Below are 18612 nucleotides of genomic sequence, written 5' to 3' on the forward strand. Positions count from 1 at the left end.
TACACGATACACTTGTTCAGCACAAAAAACACTTTTGTTATTGATAATTTATGCAAAACTTTCAAATTGAAAATAAATATAGGCTACAAATATGAACCTTAGAGCAGTTTTGCGATGTATAAAACATTAAAATGAATAAAATATACTTTGAACATGAAATAAGGAACAGAAAAACATAAATGTCTCCAAAATAAACTCTATATCCAACTGTTCTACAATCTCTATATTTAAAAAGTAGCATAAGTAGCAAAAACTGTGAGTTTTGTAAAATAAAAATACCGCGATAAATATTGTACGTGAGATGCACATCGTGAAAATATCGTACAAAAAGATTTGGATTTCGTCACATTCCTATTACACAAACACGTGTGAATGAAACAAAACACAATTCCAGGTCTGTTTTTGTGGATGTAACAATATTCTAACATGGCTTAAAGCTCACAAGAATCATATTTCGTGCAATACAGGAGCAGGACGTTTAAGAATTCGCGCGCCAACTACTGTACGGCAATGACACAAAACTCCTGTGTATGAGCTTGGACCTGGGAGCCTGGTTCAAAAAGCAGGCACAGCGAAGTCACCTGACCAAACAGAGGCAGCTGCATGTCCTCCCGTGTTTCTCAGTGGTTCACGGAGCAGAGCTGGCTCATGTCAAAGTGGGCTGTGGTTAATGTTTACAGCGGGGGGGGATAAGGGCTCCTCCGGCCGGACACATGTGCCTGGACACGGATGGACACCTGTACAGCGACAGAGCTCAAAAGGTCGACCTACACAAGAGCACAGACAAGACACAATCAGAACCAATCATTATATAACTTTATGGTTTCTCAAGAAGCGCTACAAGAACAAACTGAATTTATTTGTGATGATGACTATTTGTGTAAAGCTCAAGCACATTGACACTGTAGAAAATATGATTAAAAGGTCCTATATTACGCAAAAAAATGACTCTTGTGAGCTTTACCTCCTCAAAACAGACCTGGAGTTGTCTTAGAACAGAAAATTACCCTTACAGGAAAATGTAAAAATGGGTAAGGTACAAACCCGAGGCACTCCGACTGAGTATATTAAAAGTCCTTTATTACATGAAGGGACGGAACCAGGAAGATGGTCTTCATCAGGGCAAAGTAGTAAAAACAAGACACACTGGGTGTCAATAAATACAATCAATTAATCACATAACAACATCACATGTGTCAGAATAATTTTATTATCTCATATTTGCTAAATACTTGTGTGATATTCTATGCCTATGAGTTAACCATTTACGTAATTACAATTCTTTGATTTATAATGTACCAATCACTTGTATGAAAATGAATAACCTCTTTGTGTTTGACAACTGTGTGCAGTGTCCTATCGCTCTAGTGAACCTCGAGATGATTCCTCACATGAAGCCAACTCCCACTGTCACACATGCAAGAGTTATGATGGTGTCTGACCAAACCTTAGGCACCTCCTGATTGTTAATCATGTTTTATATGTTTATACTATGCATAGCTTCATCAGTTTCTTATTATGTCTTTGCTGTTTCCCCTTCCCCTTGAGAATTATCATTCTGTAACTAGGGCCTCCTAATGAAATAAAAAGAGGAGAACGGCCTTGAGTCATCAGAACGTGTGGAGACTGTTGGTTTTGATGCCCACTCTCTGCCCGTTCTCCTCGCGAGTAAAACTGAATTAATCTCTTGTCTTTCTTCTTGTTTACAATGTTTAGATAAACCTAACAACATGACAGCAGGAAAAAAAAGACAGCGAGCAAACCCCAAAACAAAAGGTTGGCCAACCACGAGGAACATAAGTGATAAGCAGCCCCACCAAACAACAACAAGAAAAACGAGACATGTTGGAGGAAAGTAGGCGTGTCCATCACATATGAAATACATAAACAACTGACTATCACAAGTACAAAAATATCATTTACAATAAGAGATCACCCAAAAAGTGAACTTTCAGAGAAACATGGAATAATCCAAATCATCATTGAGGCCCGGATGTTGTGTTGCCTTTAAGGTTACAATCTGTCGCCCCCTCTGATATCTGCAGGGACGACCTCAATTACCATGACTTTTAAAAGACTGACTTTACATTGAGTGGAAGATTAAAAATGTAAGGCCATTGGGTAATTCAGATTTTTTGTTTTGATAGCGTTTTTATGTTCACAAAAGCGATCCTTGAGTCTCCTTTTAGTCCGCCCTATATGTACACCCAACTCCAGACCTGGAGTTGTGTTTTGTTTCATTCAAATACTTTATTATTTGTCTGTCTACGTCTCCAAAGCTCAAAATTTGAGTTTGGAGATTGTTTGACACTTAGTAAGCTCAAAGCTCAAAATGCTCTGTTCCATTTTGTGATCTCATGAAGTGGTAGTTTTCAAATTAACAGCTAACTTTTACATTTTGTTCAGTAGAAAGTAGCAATTCCAGGGTGTTTTCTGTTTGAGAGAAGAACTCTAAATAAAGCAGGCATGTCCAAACTATGGCCTCTCAGACAAATTTTTCTTGGTCCTCAGGCTTCCAGGTGAATTGCAAATGATCTTGCATCAATTAAATATTAACTTTTTACTGCAAGTGTTTTTAAAATCTAAGCTAATATTTGATATTTAGTGTGTGTTTTTTTAAGGATCTTAGCATGAATAAAGTCTGATGGCTCATTTTAATGTGTTAAACATGCACATATTTAAATGATTCACTGTATTGAGCATCAGTCTATGACCCTCCAACAACCGTCTGCTCCATCTGTGTTTAGATATGTGGCCCTTGATGAAAAAAGTTTGGACATCCCTGCTCTAAAGCCTAAATATGCAGGGTGTGAATGAAACAAAACACAACTTCAGGTGTATGTCAGATGAAGAAAAGAGGTAGAGCGCTTCACTGGGTCATAAAAGGAGTTAAAAAATGGCAGTACAGGTGCTCTATGAGAGTTAAACTAGTTGTCTTAAACAGAAACTAACCCTTACAGAAAAATATAAAAGTGGGCAATGTTCAAACCCGAGGCACTCGACTGAGAATGTTAAAAGTCCTTTATTGCGTGAAGAGACGGCAACACGTTTCAAGATGGTTTTCATCCCGTTTGTTCGTACCCTAAAGGACTTTTAATATATTCAGTCAGAGTGCCTCGGGTTTGTACCTTGCCCATTTTTACATTTTTCAATAAGGGTATGTTTCTGTTAAAGACAACTTCACGTCTGTTGTGATGAGGAAAACAACTTTATAACAAGATCAGATAATTGCATGAAATGGGCGCTTTAAATTTTATTGCTCAAAATAATCTTGAAAAACATGCATTCTTACCGTGAGTTATGTGGCGTCTTCACAGATCTGACCTGTAACTTGACCTGATGGGATTAATAAATACTGTGAAACATCCAAAAATCAATGTCATTGCCATAGAGACAAGCAGGTGGCAGACTGCAACTTAAAATACAGACATTTGAAATTTCATATGATTAAGATTAAAATATAGATTAAAATGTTTGATGTAAAAGGAGGAATTGGTGCATTGTGCCATTGTGTCTTTCAGCAAAACACTTCACCCACCTCTACTGTATGAATGTGTTTTGTTAAGGCCGGATTATAGTTCTGTGTCGACTCAACCGCATCTTGTTGTAGTTGTTTTTGATTTATGGATCTCCGTCGAGGTCTGTACACTGCAAAAGTAATTCACCGCCACAACACTAGGAGGCAAGGATTTAAAACTGGTGTTGTTTACAAAATGTGTAAACATTTTCATGTGTTTACAAAATGAAGCAGAAAAGCGGAGTACCTGAAATGTGTGTAGAGCGGTGGTTAGAAAGGACCAATCCCAGCCGTTATTGTCCATGTCGATTCCCCCGCTGTCTGCTTTGTTTCGACACATAGTTAGAATATTTCTGAGGTGCACGTCAGTTGGCAGAGGGGAGTTCAAGGTAACGAAGATGATTTGTTGCACGACCATAATCTGGGCTTTAATGATTTGTGGTGATTGAAGAGTCCGATACATGGTGCAGACTGGCAGCCTCTCACTCATCAGGGAAGAATAATGACTTCAGAAACACAAACACACAAAACCACACACACAGTTTACACATTTTAAATCGCAATATTATTTATCTAAAACGACTTAAGAGAACAAGAAACAAGTCTGAGCTGAGCTGACTTCCACGTTAGAAAACAGTGGTGCCCAATCGGAGTTGACGTCGCCCTAAACTTCATCACAAAAAAGAGTCACACTGTGTTTGATTATCTTTCCTAACCGGTTTTCCGAGGAAGTTGCCAACGACACACGTGACACGCCCCATTTCCTGGGACGGCGCGACTCGGACCTCGGTGGCGGAAAAAGTAGACTGAGCAAGGATTCCGAGTCAGGATCCAAGATGACTGCACCCACTGTGACCTGTAAATATGAACTGTTTTCATTGTGTTTGGACACTTTGGTGGTTTAAATGACAATTTCAGTCACTCGTATTCCTGCAGTACATTACCGAATCACTACCTGTGGGTTTGGTAGTTGGTGTTGTGGCGAGGACAATACTGAACAAATACTTGAATTAACGAGCATTAACGTCCCTAAGGTTGTAATGAAAGAAGAAATCATAACATAAAATGAAGTGCAAAATTACATTAATTAAAGTGGCAGTGTTTTCATAAGATGAGGGAATAGTCATAATCATAATCCACATAGTCCGACATGCGGAACATAATATTACACTTCAAGCTTGGATGTGATTTTAAATCCGAGGTCCAAGTGGGAGTCGGAAGATAATCAAACACAGCTCCTCCTTTGGACATCTGCACATCACACTAGCAAGCAGCAGATTTGTAGCCAGGCTGGCGCCACCTAGTGCCTCCCCTCAATTTCATTTCTCTCCAGCGACTAGATCAGGAATCGGAATACATTAGACGGTCTGCAAAAACCCCGAAAGTGCGAGTTCGGGCACCAGCCAATCAGCGAAGAGCCATACATTCTGTGTTGGCAACGATTCCTGAGATTGAGGAATTTAAAGCTGGAACAAAGAGAATGTTTAGTGAATTTTATCAAGGGGAAAGATGTTATTGTCCTTCTTCCTACGGGATTTGGGAAAAGCTTAATATACCAGTTAGCCTCTTTAGCGGCACATGACATACGTCACAACCAAACAGCAGCGATTGGGTAAATGATAAAAAGTACCCGCCTACCGTCGAGCGAACAAAATCTAACACTGCAAGGTCAGACAGTTTCCACGAATTGAAACTGGCTGATGACTAGCAAATTTGTTTCATATGAACCAAAATGACTAACACAACTCTGCAGAATCCTCCACATATCACCGATTAAGAAAATAAAACTGTAGAACGCGGTAAGTACAGAGCAGCGGGCGTGTAGCAGTGGCAGTGAAAACAGTGAAATGGCGTCTTGAAAATAGGGCTGAGTATCATTAAGAAGTTGCCGATACGATACATAGGCCACAATACAATACATGTCTCAATACAGTGCACTTTCGATTCGATACGACATATTTCGAATCGATTCAAAAGCTAAATCATGGTTCAATACTAAAAATTTTTAAACCACTTCTTTGTGCAAAAGTTCATATGAAACACAAACATTTTAATCCTCAAAACAGTGAAAATGTGAAATGTGTCACATAAATGAGTTTCCGTCTACTAAACAAGCAACAAAACTGTAGCGCTATAAACAAAATAATTTAGTAAAATATACCAAAAAAATACTCTTGGCGATATATCGATACAGCAGACCGCGATATCAATTAAACGACACGATATGTTGATAATTTGATATTTTTGAACACTTCTACTTGAAAATAAGTGATTAAAAATTGCTTAAACACGCATTAATCACTCCAAAAAATACAACTTTGGGTGAGTAAATGGTGACAATAAACAAAAATTTCTGCTTAAATGTAATAACACCACTGAAGAACCATCAACTTGGTCTGTTTATTTCTAGAGCAAACATTTGATTTTTACATCGTTGCAAACCTACCACAGGTGGGTGTTAACAAAAGAAAATGTCTGTACAGTCTTATCAGGAGGAGACCAAATAAAATATATAAATACAGAGGAATATTACATGAGCGGTTAAGACAAAAGAAGGACATGCATAGTGGACATCGTTTTTGCTTCCAGGATCCAGCGGTTTGAAGCGTCCATTTTGTTCATGAGACAAGGCTTTGTGAGACGCTTAAAGGGAAACAGTCAAAAGGAGCAACAAGAATACAACATACTCCAGTACCAAGACCAAAACAACTTTAAAATAGTACATTTTTACATTCTTTAACTTAAATAAGCAGTTTGGCCCATTCAGATAAAACCCAAAACGTCTTCTTTATAACATAAACCGACAGAGATACAAACAGTAATACTTTCATTATAAGAAATTTGCTTCAAGTCAGCAAATGAACAGAAATTTTAAAATAATAAATAATTTTTATAAACTACAAAATAAATGAGCCTAAACATGAAGGACGTAAATCACAAGACAGTTTTAACAGGGCAATTTGTGCATTTTTGTGACATTCAGTTGTGAACAAAATTAAAATACACTAGTAGTTTAACTAGCATGCTAATCTGATTTTAGAGATACACTGTGTAGCTTGTCCTCTGTCTCCGTGGAGATGTGCCAAGAATGTTAAACAGTATTGCCATAACTTCAAAAATCTCTACGGAGGCTTCCAAGACAAATTACAAGTTAGATCTGTGGAGAGGCGACCCCACTCACACGAAGAATTCAAGTTTTTAAGATATTTTTGAGCGATAAATTACACCCGTAGTTGAATAAATGTACGACAGATTGGTTTAATGCCATACTGCGGACAATTTAAACCAAAGCATTAACATCTCCATGGAGACAAACAGGTTGAGGACCCGGAGAAAAGTTACACAGTGCAGCTTTAAAGTAGTGATGTTCTTGTTAATAATACGCTATTTTTTAGACATTAAACTTAACATTCAAGATATATAATCATTCAAGAAGTTCAGAAGTGATTTTTTTTTTTCGAGGTGAACCACTAAAACATCTTCAAAACATTAAATTGTTGGCATTGTAGCGCTGTAGCCGCTCTCAAGCTAAGTTTAGGGTGACCAGACCGTCGTTATTTACCCGGGACAGTCCCAATTTAGAGCCTTGTGTCCCCAGTCCCAGTGGATTGATCCAAAACAAGTGATTTGTCTTAGTTTTATACAAAAAATGTCCCAGGTGTCCCTATTTTTGACCAATTTGATCCCTGCTAACAGTAAAAAGAGGCAAACATTGTGATTTGTTTAGGTAAAATACAAAAAAATCAGATTAAAAACGACCAAAACACAAAGAAAATGTGACTATAGTGACTCACATGTTAGTCGTGAACAGTCTCTGCGTAACAATTTTACTTAATTAGGCATTCGTTTAGCAATTTTTATTATTAGCAACCACAAAAAAACAGGTCTGTCCTAGTTTTTTATTTTGAAATTCTGGTCACCCAAGGCTAAGTTCCAAATTTTAAAATGATTAATAAGTTAGATAAAGATGCTTAGAACATTACAAAAAAAAAGCAATGGTCTTTATATTATTTTAAATCTTTCAAATATTGTCTAGAAGGCGGCTAGCTTGAGGCTGCTAGCATGCTACGATAATGACTCAGCATTTTGACGCTAGCACGGCTAACAGGACGGCCAAATTTACAGTAAAGATATTTTTTGTTTTTTTTAGATACATTTCATCAGGAATTAAGGCTGATTTACATACTTAGTAATATGTAAAATTTCAGTATTTTGTGTGTATTTTTAAATATTAAAAAGAGCAAACACTGAAAACATTTCTCCACGCATAAAGCTAGCTCTTTATTCAACAAATTGCCCTGCTAAAATTCATTATCATTCATACATAACATTGAAATTAGGCGACTTATTATTACAATTCATAAAGTATAATTCTACCATCTTATCTCGTCCAAACCTTGGTCAAATTCTGAATTTGTTCCCAGGCGGAAAACAACATTAAAGCCGCATTGTGTAACTTTTCTGGTGGAGGCTACGTCACCCGCTTGTTTCTCCGGCCTGGAATGTTCCACAGTATGACATTAATCAGCTATATCTTATATTTATTCAATTATAGGTGGTTTTATGGCTCAAAAATACCTACAAAAACATGAATTCTGACAGTGAGCGGGGTCGCCTCTCCGCAGATCTGACCTGTAACTTGTGTAACTATGATGATAGGAAGGTTTAATGTCATACTGTATGGAGGATCATTTGTACATTTTCAAAGTGTTAAAAAAAAAAACCTTTTAAATATTCAGCACAAATATTTTCAAGCCTTCAAATACAACAGTCAAAATTCAGAGCGTAAAATTCGCAGTGAAAACAATTCACAGGAAAGACCCAAAATGCCAAGACAGAAGCAATCGATCCAAAGTGTAGTAACAAGCAGAAAATGATGCAGTGAAGCAATCTGATTGGTCAGAATTAGCCTCATCAAAACCATCTCTTTTAAACCCCGCCCACAGATGAGAACAGCCAATAGGAAACAGCCTCTGTCCTCCTCACTCACACATAATCGATTGCTTCTGCCTTGGCATATTGGATCTTTGCTATGGAATTTTTCACTGCAAATTTTACACTCTGAATTGTAACTTTTGAATTTGAGGGCTTGAAAATATCTGTGCTGAATGTTTAAAAGGTGATTTTTTTTATTTATTTCGAATTTATTTGAAATATATTGGAAAAAGTATACTTAAAATTTCAGCAACCCAAATTCAGAATAAAAATAATTCAATTCTTTTAAAAAAAAATTCTAAATCTGATGGAAAAATTATCTTCCATAATACTGTAAAACATTCCAGACAAAACAATAACATCTGAAGCGTTTGACGGACCCTCCACGAGAAAAGTTACACAATGAACCTTTAATAAGCCTTACAACTTAATTAGACGTTACAAGTGCACTTTTACCACCTTGTTGCTATGGGCACATGCAAACTACTCTGCTAACAGCGTAGCCGTGGTCCAAAAGTGTATGTACAAAACGTATATATATGTTTGTGGTGGGGTTATTGCAGAGGAAGTCCGATTCGGGAGCAACTAATACTGGAATAGTGTTTTTTTTTTCACATTTAAGCCGAGAGTAACAGTGCTGTACATCCACATAATCAGAATCCAGACGGTAACGCGGATAAGGCCAGGTTTTTTCATCTTTCACTTCGGATTGCTGGTTTCGCTCCCGACTCCAAGCGTAAAAAAATGAAAGCTATTTACAAAAAAAAAAAAAAAAAAACGAAAGAAAAAATCAGTCAGTTGTCATAGTTACTTACGTACAGCCTTGCGGATTTACAATAAGAAGGACGCCGAGGAGAAGCATCGTGAAGAGAAATTTTCAAGCTTAAGTCCAAGAGTGCGTTTTGTTTTGTTGATTAATTTAACTTTTACGCAATATTTTTCTCACGGAGTTGTAGGATTGTCAATTTAGAAGCTGTTTTTCACAATATTTAGCACTCAAATCTCGACTACAATCAATGCAAAAGTTTCCGATATATGTTGAAGTTGAACTTAACGAATCCGCTCGTACAGTAATGTCATTTTCACATTGTTCCCTTGACATTTTTGGTTTTATGCTCTCAAAATTTCACTGCGTTGTACATATATATACCCTCACTGGTCCAGCCAAATGACAATTGATCCCAAAATCGCCCCGTTCGTAAAATCAGAGACCGTCGTTCTTCATTCCAGCGCTGAAACGAAAGACATTGCACATCTTCGTCGTTGTCGTCGTCCTCCCACGGGTCTAGAGCCATTTCAGAGTTACATTCAGACGATTCTAGAAGAGTGGAGAGAGGGGAGAGTGGGAGGAAGGACGTAGGGTGCCCTCGGAAGTGGTGGGTGGGTGATTGTAAAGGAGACTGGCACCCGTAGGCTCCTGTAGACTCCGGGCTGGTTCATTAGCTGTGAGAGGACACGTCTGAGGAGCTGCTGCTGTTGCTGTTGGTCGTCTGTGCTCGCTTGATGTACAGGTTTAGAAGTTTCATCTGAGGAAAACAAAAACAAACATATTACATAGTTATTCAAACATCATAATCTTGAGTATTTTTTTTTATTTTTATATATTTTTCAACAATTAAATGTACATAATTTATATAGTATAAATATAGATTTTTATTTTTTTTTTTTTACCAAAAAAAGGAATAGGCTGAAGATATGCTTATATAAACTACCAGTCAAAAGTTTTAGAACACCACACTTTTTCCAGTTTTTTTTTCCAGTTTACTGTTGACAAAGACATATTCTAAACTTTAGATTGATGAACGTGTCCACCTTTGGCAGATGTAACAGCTGAACACACTCGTGGCTCGTTCTTTTTACAATAGAAATCAAATATTCTTCAGAAAGTTCTTCCAAGTCTGTTGCAGAAGTTCCCATAAATGTGTGGCACTTGTAGGTTTCTTGACTTTCACTCTTCTGTCCAGTTCATCCCAAACCAGCTCGATGGGGTTTAAGTCTGGACACTGTGCTGGACACTCCATGTTTTCAAGCTTTACCATCTTGTTCTTTTTCCTGAGGTAGTTTTGGCAGAGCTTGGACTTGTGTTATATTTTATCTTTTTTTTTTAAACCTCTGGCTGTTCAGTTCTTACCTTTGTACCATTTCAAGCTCTTCATTGGACTTGTACGACTTGAATTGCAAAAAAGAAATGGAAAAATGTGTGTGTTCTAAAACTTTTGACCGGTAGTGTATTGCCTATCCTATTAAATCTAGATTCCTTTTTGAATGTTCACTTTTTCATATTTTTGCTTTTTATTTTATATTTGTTGTATTTTATATTATTGTGGGGCCAGTTTAGATGGACCAATAAGCAGCCTAAAATAGGGGTGCAGACTAGAGTCACGTCATTCTGTGGAATATTATAAACAGCAGAAGGAGGCCTCTTGGCCAAATAAGACTCGGATTTGTGGAGATATAAACCCACTCACAGTAGTTTTTCAGTGCAATAAAAACAAGTCTACATGAAAGTCTACTGTATCTGTTGTATACTGGGGCCTGGGATCCACAGTACACACTTAGTACTCTGTAATTTATAAAGATGTGAGTCTGGTCACCTTTGACTCTCCCTGTTTTCAAATTGGCAACATGATTGACAGGTGGATTAGCCAATCAGGGTCTGTGCGTATGAATGTCTCTCTCAACTCTGCACCTCTATTTTAGGATGCTTACTGTTCCATCTAAACTGGCCACACACACACACACACACACACACAAAAATACAAAAATACAACAAACATAAGTCAACCTTCAAAAAGAAAAACTCACATTAATTGTAGAGAATTGAGGAAAGAGCACATATATTTAACACATTTTATTTTTTATTAAAGCCAATTAATTGTATATTAGTCTAATTTAGTCTTTATTTGAAGGGGAAATATATAGAGACATTAAGTAAATAAAAACAGAGATGTTCAGCACCAGATTATACCTAAATAAGTGTCTTTAAGTGTCTTTGAGTGTCCAAAAAAGCGCTATATATAAGTCAGATGTAATATTATTATTGTTATAAGAAGTTTCCATACCTAGTGTTGTGTAATATTTATGCATTCATGTATTTATTTTAAAGGTATGTAGACCCAGCATTAATAACAAAATAAACATAACAAAAGATAAATCTAACACACATAGAAACAAAAACAATGTTTGCATGTGTGTATTTACATTTTAGTGCTGTCATGTCATATTTACAAAGTTCAAACCTGCTTTTCTGTTCCCTTGTATGTTTTGTTTTCTATTTATTTATCTTTTTTATCATTATTTTTTAGTTAGTCTTAAGTTCAATCATCAAAAACACGTTGGAAATTTCCACTTCGACACTAAAAACACCAGACCTTAAACGCCCCTCATAACTGGTCAGCCCTGTGTGTGGACGTGAACCTGACCTGCACCCCCCACTCTCCCACCCTTATGCAACCAAAAACAAAATTATGCCAAACATAATTGACCAACCGGTTTGAACCAGTCGAGACACATGAGAAGCCGATAAGCCCCAGCGCCTGTCTGACTGTAAAAACGGTAAAAAATCTGAGGTACCTTGCTTCCCGTGAGCTGGGCCAGGTGGGGTTTGAGGTCTTCACCAATCACAGAGTAGATGGCCACCAGGCAGAACACGCTGGCCTTCCGGACGCTGCTCTCCGTGTTGTCGTAGCCCTGCGAGGAGGAGAGGAGGAGGAGAGGCGAGGAAAGGGGGAGGAAGAGGAGGAGGAGAGGACAGGTGAGGAGGAGAGGTGAGGGGGAGGAGTGCCAGAGGGCCAGGGACAAATAAGGTTAATAATTCCCACTGTCCAAATAAGCACATTGTCCAAATAAGACCTTTTGGAGTTACAGATAAAACTGCAGCGGAAAATGTACCCAAAGACCTGTTTATTTTTTCACTTTTTCATTTTTCAGCTACAGTAAACTACAAAAAATGCCAGTTGCCATAATAACATTGCCTTTTTCATGGTAGATAAACGTTTCCAGGGACAAATAAGGCGAATAATTCCCACTGTCCAAATAAGCAGATTGACCAAATAAGACCTTCTGGAGCTGTACCCAATCACCTGTTTTTACTAAATTTTTTATGTAACAAAAAGTACAAAATAAACATTACCACAGTTCTAATGCATTACTGTGAATATTTTAGCTTGTCTGTGTGATCCCTCACTCGTCCAAGTTTTTTAATCCACGAGGGTCAAACTCAAATTCACAGAGGGTCAAAATTAAAAACTGGGATGAAGTCGTGGGCCAAACTAAATATTTATTGAAAAATTTCAACAACATCTGTGTGTTTTCTCTTCTTTTGTGATATGTAATGTTAAACCTTTTCTTCTTAAAATAAATGTTTAATAATAGTTTTGCTTAAACACTGAATCCAGAACAAGCATAATATAAAATAATAATAAAAAAAAAATAAAAATGTCTCGATAGCTTATGTGTAGCTGGCGGGCAGCTCTAATACATATTTGATATGATCTCGAGGGCCAAATAATAATTATATCATGAGCCAAATTTGGCCCCTGGGCCTGAGTTTGACATGTCTGTTTTAATCTGTCAGCTGGACAAAAAATGTTAAAAAGTGAAAAAATGTAATTGACAGAATTATTGGTTATGTATTTATTTATTTATTGCAATTTTATCTTAATCTATAACGTCAAGGTATGGGCAAAATTCACAGAAAAACGAATCATAAGAAAACAGTGTATTTTTTTTGTGTTTTTACAATGACCATTAGCACATCCTATTTTTGCAATTCAGAAAAAAAAGCATTTCATTTTTATTTAACCATTACTTAACCAGGAAAGTCCCACTGAGATTCAAAGATCTCTTTTTTAAGGAAGTTCTGACCAAGATCCAACCAGCAGCACAACCCACAGACAAAAGATTTAATATAAAACTGTTATAAAAAGGACAATATAAATGTTGGAAATGGTGACAGCTCCATGATTTCATTTTCAGACCTTTTAGGCATGATCAAAATGAGAGTACAAAGTTTTAGTTGAGGTTAAAGTACCAAAAAAACCCTGTAAATTAAAAAATACATACATTTCTCCTCGTTTTAGCAGTTTTTTGACTATATTGTATAATTTTACGTGTATGAATTTACGCAACATTCCCTGGTTACAAATAAGGCAAAGGTTTCCAGTGTCCAAATAAGCACTTTGTCCAAATAAGCCCTTTTGGATCCGGCGATAGTGTGTCCTGAGCTTTCAAGGAAAACGAGCAAAAGATTAAACCCTGCTGTATGGGTGCTTTTCATAATACTACAAAAAATACTTTTAATTTTCAATATTAACAAAACAAAACAACTTTTTAATGTTTGTGTAAACAGTCTTAATACTTAATTTTGTTTGGCCATCTGTTTCATCAATCAAAATACTTTTATTATGACAAGTTGTAATTATAGTTTACTGTTTAAAAGGCCCATATTATGATTTTTTAAAATCTTTTTTATCTTCAGAAAACAATCTGTTCCACCTTGTGATGTCATGTAGTAATACAGGAAGTGCTCCATTGTGTTTTAGAACTCTACACACCTTCACTAGAATCATTTGGATGATTTGATTTGATTTAACTATTAATTTGAAAACACAACACGACATCACAAGATGGAACAGAGCATTTTGAGGTTTGGAGACGTAGACAAACTAATAAGAAAGGATTACTCAAACGTGTGAATGAAGCAAAACACAACTCCAGATATTTAACACAGTTTTAAGACTATTATGATATTTTCTGACTCTAGCGTAGGGATGGAGCAATAAACAATAATATCGTTGATGTTCATTAAAACTGATATTTTCTTCTAGAGCAGGTATTTTGATTTTGATATTTTCTCCAACCTGTAGCTCTCCACCCCCTTCCAAGTAGCTCGCAATGAGATTTCTGATTTATACGTATTGTGCTGAACATGTGGAATACATGTATTTGTGCCGAAGGGGTTCGGTACGGGACGTTTGATTCAATGCAGGGCTGTGCGCGAGTGAGTTTGCGCAATTTGTGTTTATGCCACTACATGTGCAGCTACACGGAAGGCTCGGCTTTTTAATATTCACGAGGGAACTCGTCCGTGATTGGGGTGGCAGTGTTTCCCACAGTGCTTTATAGTTAGGGCAGCCGCCTTGATAACAATTGCCCCCTGCCTTAACTACCTCCCTCCAAACCATGTGAATCCTCGCACACACACGCAAATAAACAACAAGCAAATGTTTTTGTATTTTGTTCCCATACTGTACCAAAAATGAACCGAATCGTGACCTCAAAACCGAGGTACGTACCGAACCGTGATTTTTGTGTACCATTACACCCCTAGTGCTGCCTATTACCATTGTACATGTGTCATTTTGTTGGCTAACTTTGTGCACTAACAAATGGATAATGGTTTATGTTTCATAGACAACTAACTGTATATAGATTTCTTGTAACCACTGAAACTAGTAGCTCTCTGGCATTTTCGTTTTGTAAAGGTAGCTCAACGGAGAAAAGATTGGAGACCCCTGTTCGAGATCACTGTCATTTTCACTTCACTTAAGTACAATTCCAAAATGTAAAGTATAATTAATCATTCCATTCATCCATAAAATTTTTTACTGTCAGCAGCTTTAATAATTATCGTGATAAAATCGTTAATCGTAATTATTTTAACCACCAAATCTGAATATTGTACCATGCCCACTCTAGCTCTCATCGCCATGGTTACCTGTAGGAGTCCGGGGATGATGTCCGGCAGCAGCTGCACCAGAGACTCTTTGCCGATGCGCTCGATGACTTTGGTTTGCATCTTGATGGCGGCCAGGTTTATGGGGTAATCTGCGGTCTGTACGATGGGACACAGCACCTTTATGCACTGCTCGGGGTGAATGGAGCCCGCCAACGTGACCGCCGCCTCCTCTGCCGCACGCACCACCTACGACACACATGAGAAATACTGGTGTCAGCATGAAAATCTATGTTTTTAAAGTATTATAGTTTTTTAACATTCAAAATACTGTCAGTGCATTTATTGTCGTCTCTTTTAAACAAAAGGCACATACATTTGGAAATAATCATAATAATTCATTGTAATTCCCACATTTGCGCTGTACCTCTTTGTGTGAGTCCTTGTGGGCCTCCAGTGTCTTCATGATGGTGAGCTCAGCGTAGTTCTTGAAGCGAGCCGGCTGGTTTCTCAAAATCTCCTTGAGCACTCGCAGAGCCATGGCCCTGATGGTGTGCTGCACAAAACATACACAAGATATCTAAGAGTTAACTATGTGTGTAAACAATTATAATAGCAATTTTCGGACTATAAGGCGCAGTATAAATTATGTTGAATTCTCTCGTCTATTTTCATACATAAGGTGCATTGGATTATAAGGTGCATTAAGTAAAAAAAAAAAAAAAAAACGACGACATTTGAGACTGATCCTTAGTCCAGGCATCCACGATCCATGGTGTAATTCACCCGGCGTTGCCTCCCTGTCTTGGTGGATAATTTAAGTTTGTTTTTCTCTTTCCTACAAGATGGGAGATGCACAGCAGACTGAGGTCCACTATTGCTCTCTCGTCTGTGTGGGTACATGCTCTTGTGAAGTGGCTGTATTGTTTCTCCAGTTTTGTAGTTTTGAGAAATAAAAATGCCTGTAATTTAATAAATAAAAGATTTGTTGGTTTAATGCCATACTGTATAACATCCCAGTCAAAGCATAACATCTCCATGAGACAAACTAACGGCAAACCCTCCTACCAAAAAGTTACTCTGGGCATCTTTAAGGCTAACTGTTGTTGAACAATGTAAACTAGTTACAAAAAACGTGTCTCATGAGCTAACATACCTCACTTATTTAATGTTTTAGCTCCCTCTTCCATCAGTACAAATACAAAATACCATTACCACCACATACTAGTATAAGCTAAAGCTTATCTACACTCCAGTCTTACGTCTTTGTCCCCCAGTGTCTCCAGCAGCAAAAGGAGAATGGTCTTAAAGTGCTCGTCCCACACGGCCACGCTGTCCTCTCTCGTGATCTTCAGCAGCTCCACCAGGGCTCCTTTCCTCTCCTCTGCGCGCTCGTTGTGATTGGACAGCTCCTTCAGCAGATCCGCCACCATGTCCGAGTGATCCTGGCCAACTGGAGACGGGAGACAGCACCGTTAGACTGAGCAAAACCAAGAGATGGTGATTTCATATTTTAACACTGTGCTGTTAAAGTGTGTGTTGCAATACAGTGGAAACCAATATTCATGCATCCCGAATTTTGGACTTCCGGTCAACGCGCAATGCATACTGGGAAGGGTCCTCCGAAAAAGACCACCGTGTTTGATTTCCCAGTGGGATGCGTCTATTGTCAAAGCCGATCTTTTCAAGTCTTTTGAAATGTATCGCTTTTGTTTCTGGTTCTGGTATTATCATATTTTAGTTTTGGGATTCAGACATCGTAATTGTGTGGTTGTTGGATGTCCTAACAGCAGAAAACGGGCTTCAGAAGTTTGCAAACTCCATAAATGCAAAAGTGAATCAGATGTGTGTGACTGCAAACCTCTGTTCAAATTGTTTCCCTTCTCAATGGAATTGAAAAATAGTGAAAGGCAAAGGAGATGGGCAGTATTGATACACAGGAAGGACCAAAAAGGAAACCTTTATCTGCCTAAGAAATCATCTTGAGTTTGCAGCGAACATTTTGTATGTTGAGCACCAACAAAGCGGGATCCCATTTGTTAAGCAAGAAGTACAGAAACCAAACAGACTGAGCTCGCACTTTTTTGTTCTTGTGGTTTTACAGCAACATTACGTCTTGGTCGCTTTGCAGTGGAAGGTGTTTCTTGGCGAACAGCTGGTGCCTTTTGCATTGGTGTTGACTTTTTAAATCCGTAACCAAGCTGGAGCGAGAGATCAGGATTTTGTTTTGTTGTTGCTCCACATACAAAATGTTCGCTGCAAACTCTGGATGATTTCTTAGGCAGTCAAAGGTTTCCTTTTTGGTCCTTCCTGTGTATCAATACTGCCCATCGCCTTTACCTTTCACTATTTTTCAATTCTGTTTGCGTCCAATTCGCAAACTTCTAAAGCCCATTTCTTGAGCCGTTTTCCACTGTTAGGACATCCAGCAATCACACAATTACCATGTCCAAATCCCATACCTAAAATATGACAATATCAGAACCAAAAACAAAAGCGATATGGTTCAAAAGACTTGAAAAGATCGGCTCTGACAATAGACGCATCCCACTAGGAAATCAAACAAGGCGGTTTGGTATTCACTGTTTCGGAGGACCCTTTCCGGTATGCATTCCGCGATGATCGGAAGTCTGAAATTCGGGATGCATGACTGATTTTTAAAGGTCCAATATTACACAAAACATTCTTGTGAGTTTTAAGCCACATTAGAATATTGTTACCTCCTCAAAAACATACCTGATGTTGTGTTTAATTTCATTCACAATGCTCTGTTTTAACTTGTGATGTCATGAAGCGGAGGTTTTCAAGTTAACACTTACTTATTACCTTTTGTTCAGTGGAGATTTGCTATTCCAGGGCCGAAATTATCCAAACGATTCTAGCGAGTTTAAAAAAACAGCGAAGCACGTCCTATATTACCACATGACGTCACAAGGTGGAACAGCCTCCATCTAAATAAGCAGGGTTTGTGTGTTAAACGTGTGAATGAAACAAAACACAACTCCAGGTCTGTTTTTGACAAGAAAACATTATAACAAACGTAACAGAGATATGTTTAATGTCATATTGTGGAAAATTCTAAACAAAGGCCATAACATTCCCATAAAGACAAGCACAAAATTTACACAGTGAACCTTAGCAAAAGATGTTGCATAATTGAGGACCTTTCAAGTTATAGCTTTTATAATAGCTGTAACATTTTAGTCACCACTGTATGGCATATAAAGTTACTCAGTGCAAACCCTACAGAAAACTCACAAACCCTCATGCACATCAAATAACGGCATATCACGGGTTCACTTAACCTTTGTCCTTTCACAATAAAGGTTTGGGACAGAATTAGAAACACCATGGCAGCCTTGAAGGGTCAAAATTCTAACTGCACAGTGGTGATTTGACAGCTCGTTTACTGGCTACCGAGCTGCTGTTTGAATTTGAAAGTTGAATTTCAAGTTTGATTTCACAATTTGAAAACTTTATACGT

The 18612-nt window shown here is 37.7% G+C and overlaps 1 protein-coding gene across 1 annotated transcript in view; it reads right to left on the minus strand.

The window, feature by feature from the left end:
- Positions 1-5898: 5898 nt before the first annotated feature.
- Positions 5899-18612, minus strand: part of clasp1a (cytoplasmic linker associated protein 1a) — a 168387-nt gene continuing 155673 nt past the window's right edge. Inside the window, 5 exon segments of the mRNA XM_055152935.1 lie at positions 5899-9978; positions 12026-12142; positions 15171-15377; positions 15556-15684; positions 16391-16581. Coding sequence (XP_055008910.1) covers positions 9892-9978; positions 12026-12142; positions 15171-15377; positions 15556-15684; positions 16391-16581 — 731 coding nt within the window. The 3' untranslated portion in view covers positions 5899-9891.

Source organism: Boleophthalmus pectinirostris, unplaced genomic scaffold (genome assembly GCF_026225935.1).
Source record: "Boleophthalmus pectinirostris isolate CB_2022bp ecotype Guang Dong unplaced genomic scaffold, ASM2622593v1 HiC_scaffold_1, whole genome shotgun sequence".
In the NCBI taxonomy this organism is placed as follows: Eukaryota; Metazoa; Chordata; class Actinopteri; order Gobiiformes; family Gobiidae; genus Boleophthalmus; species Boleophthalmus pectinirostris.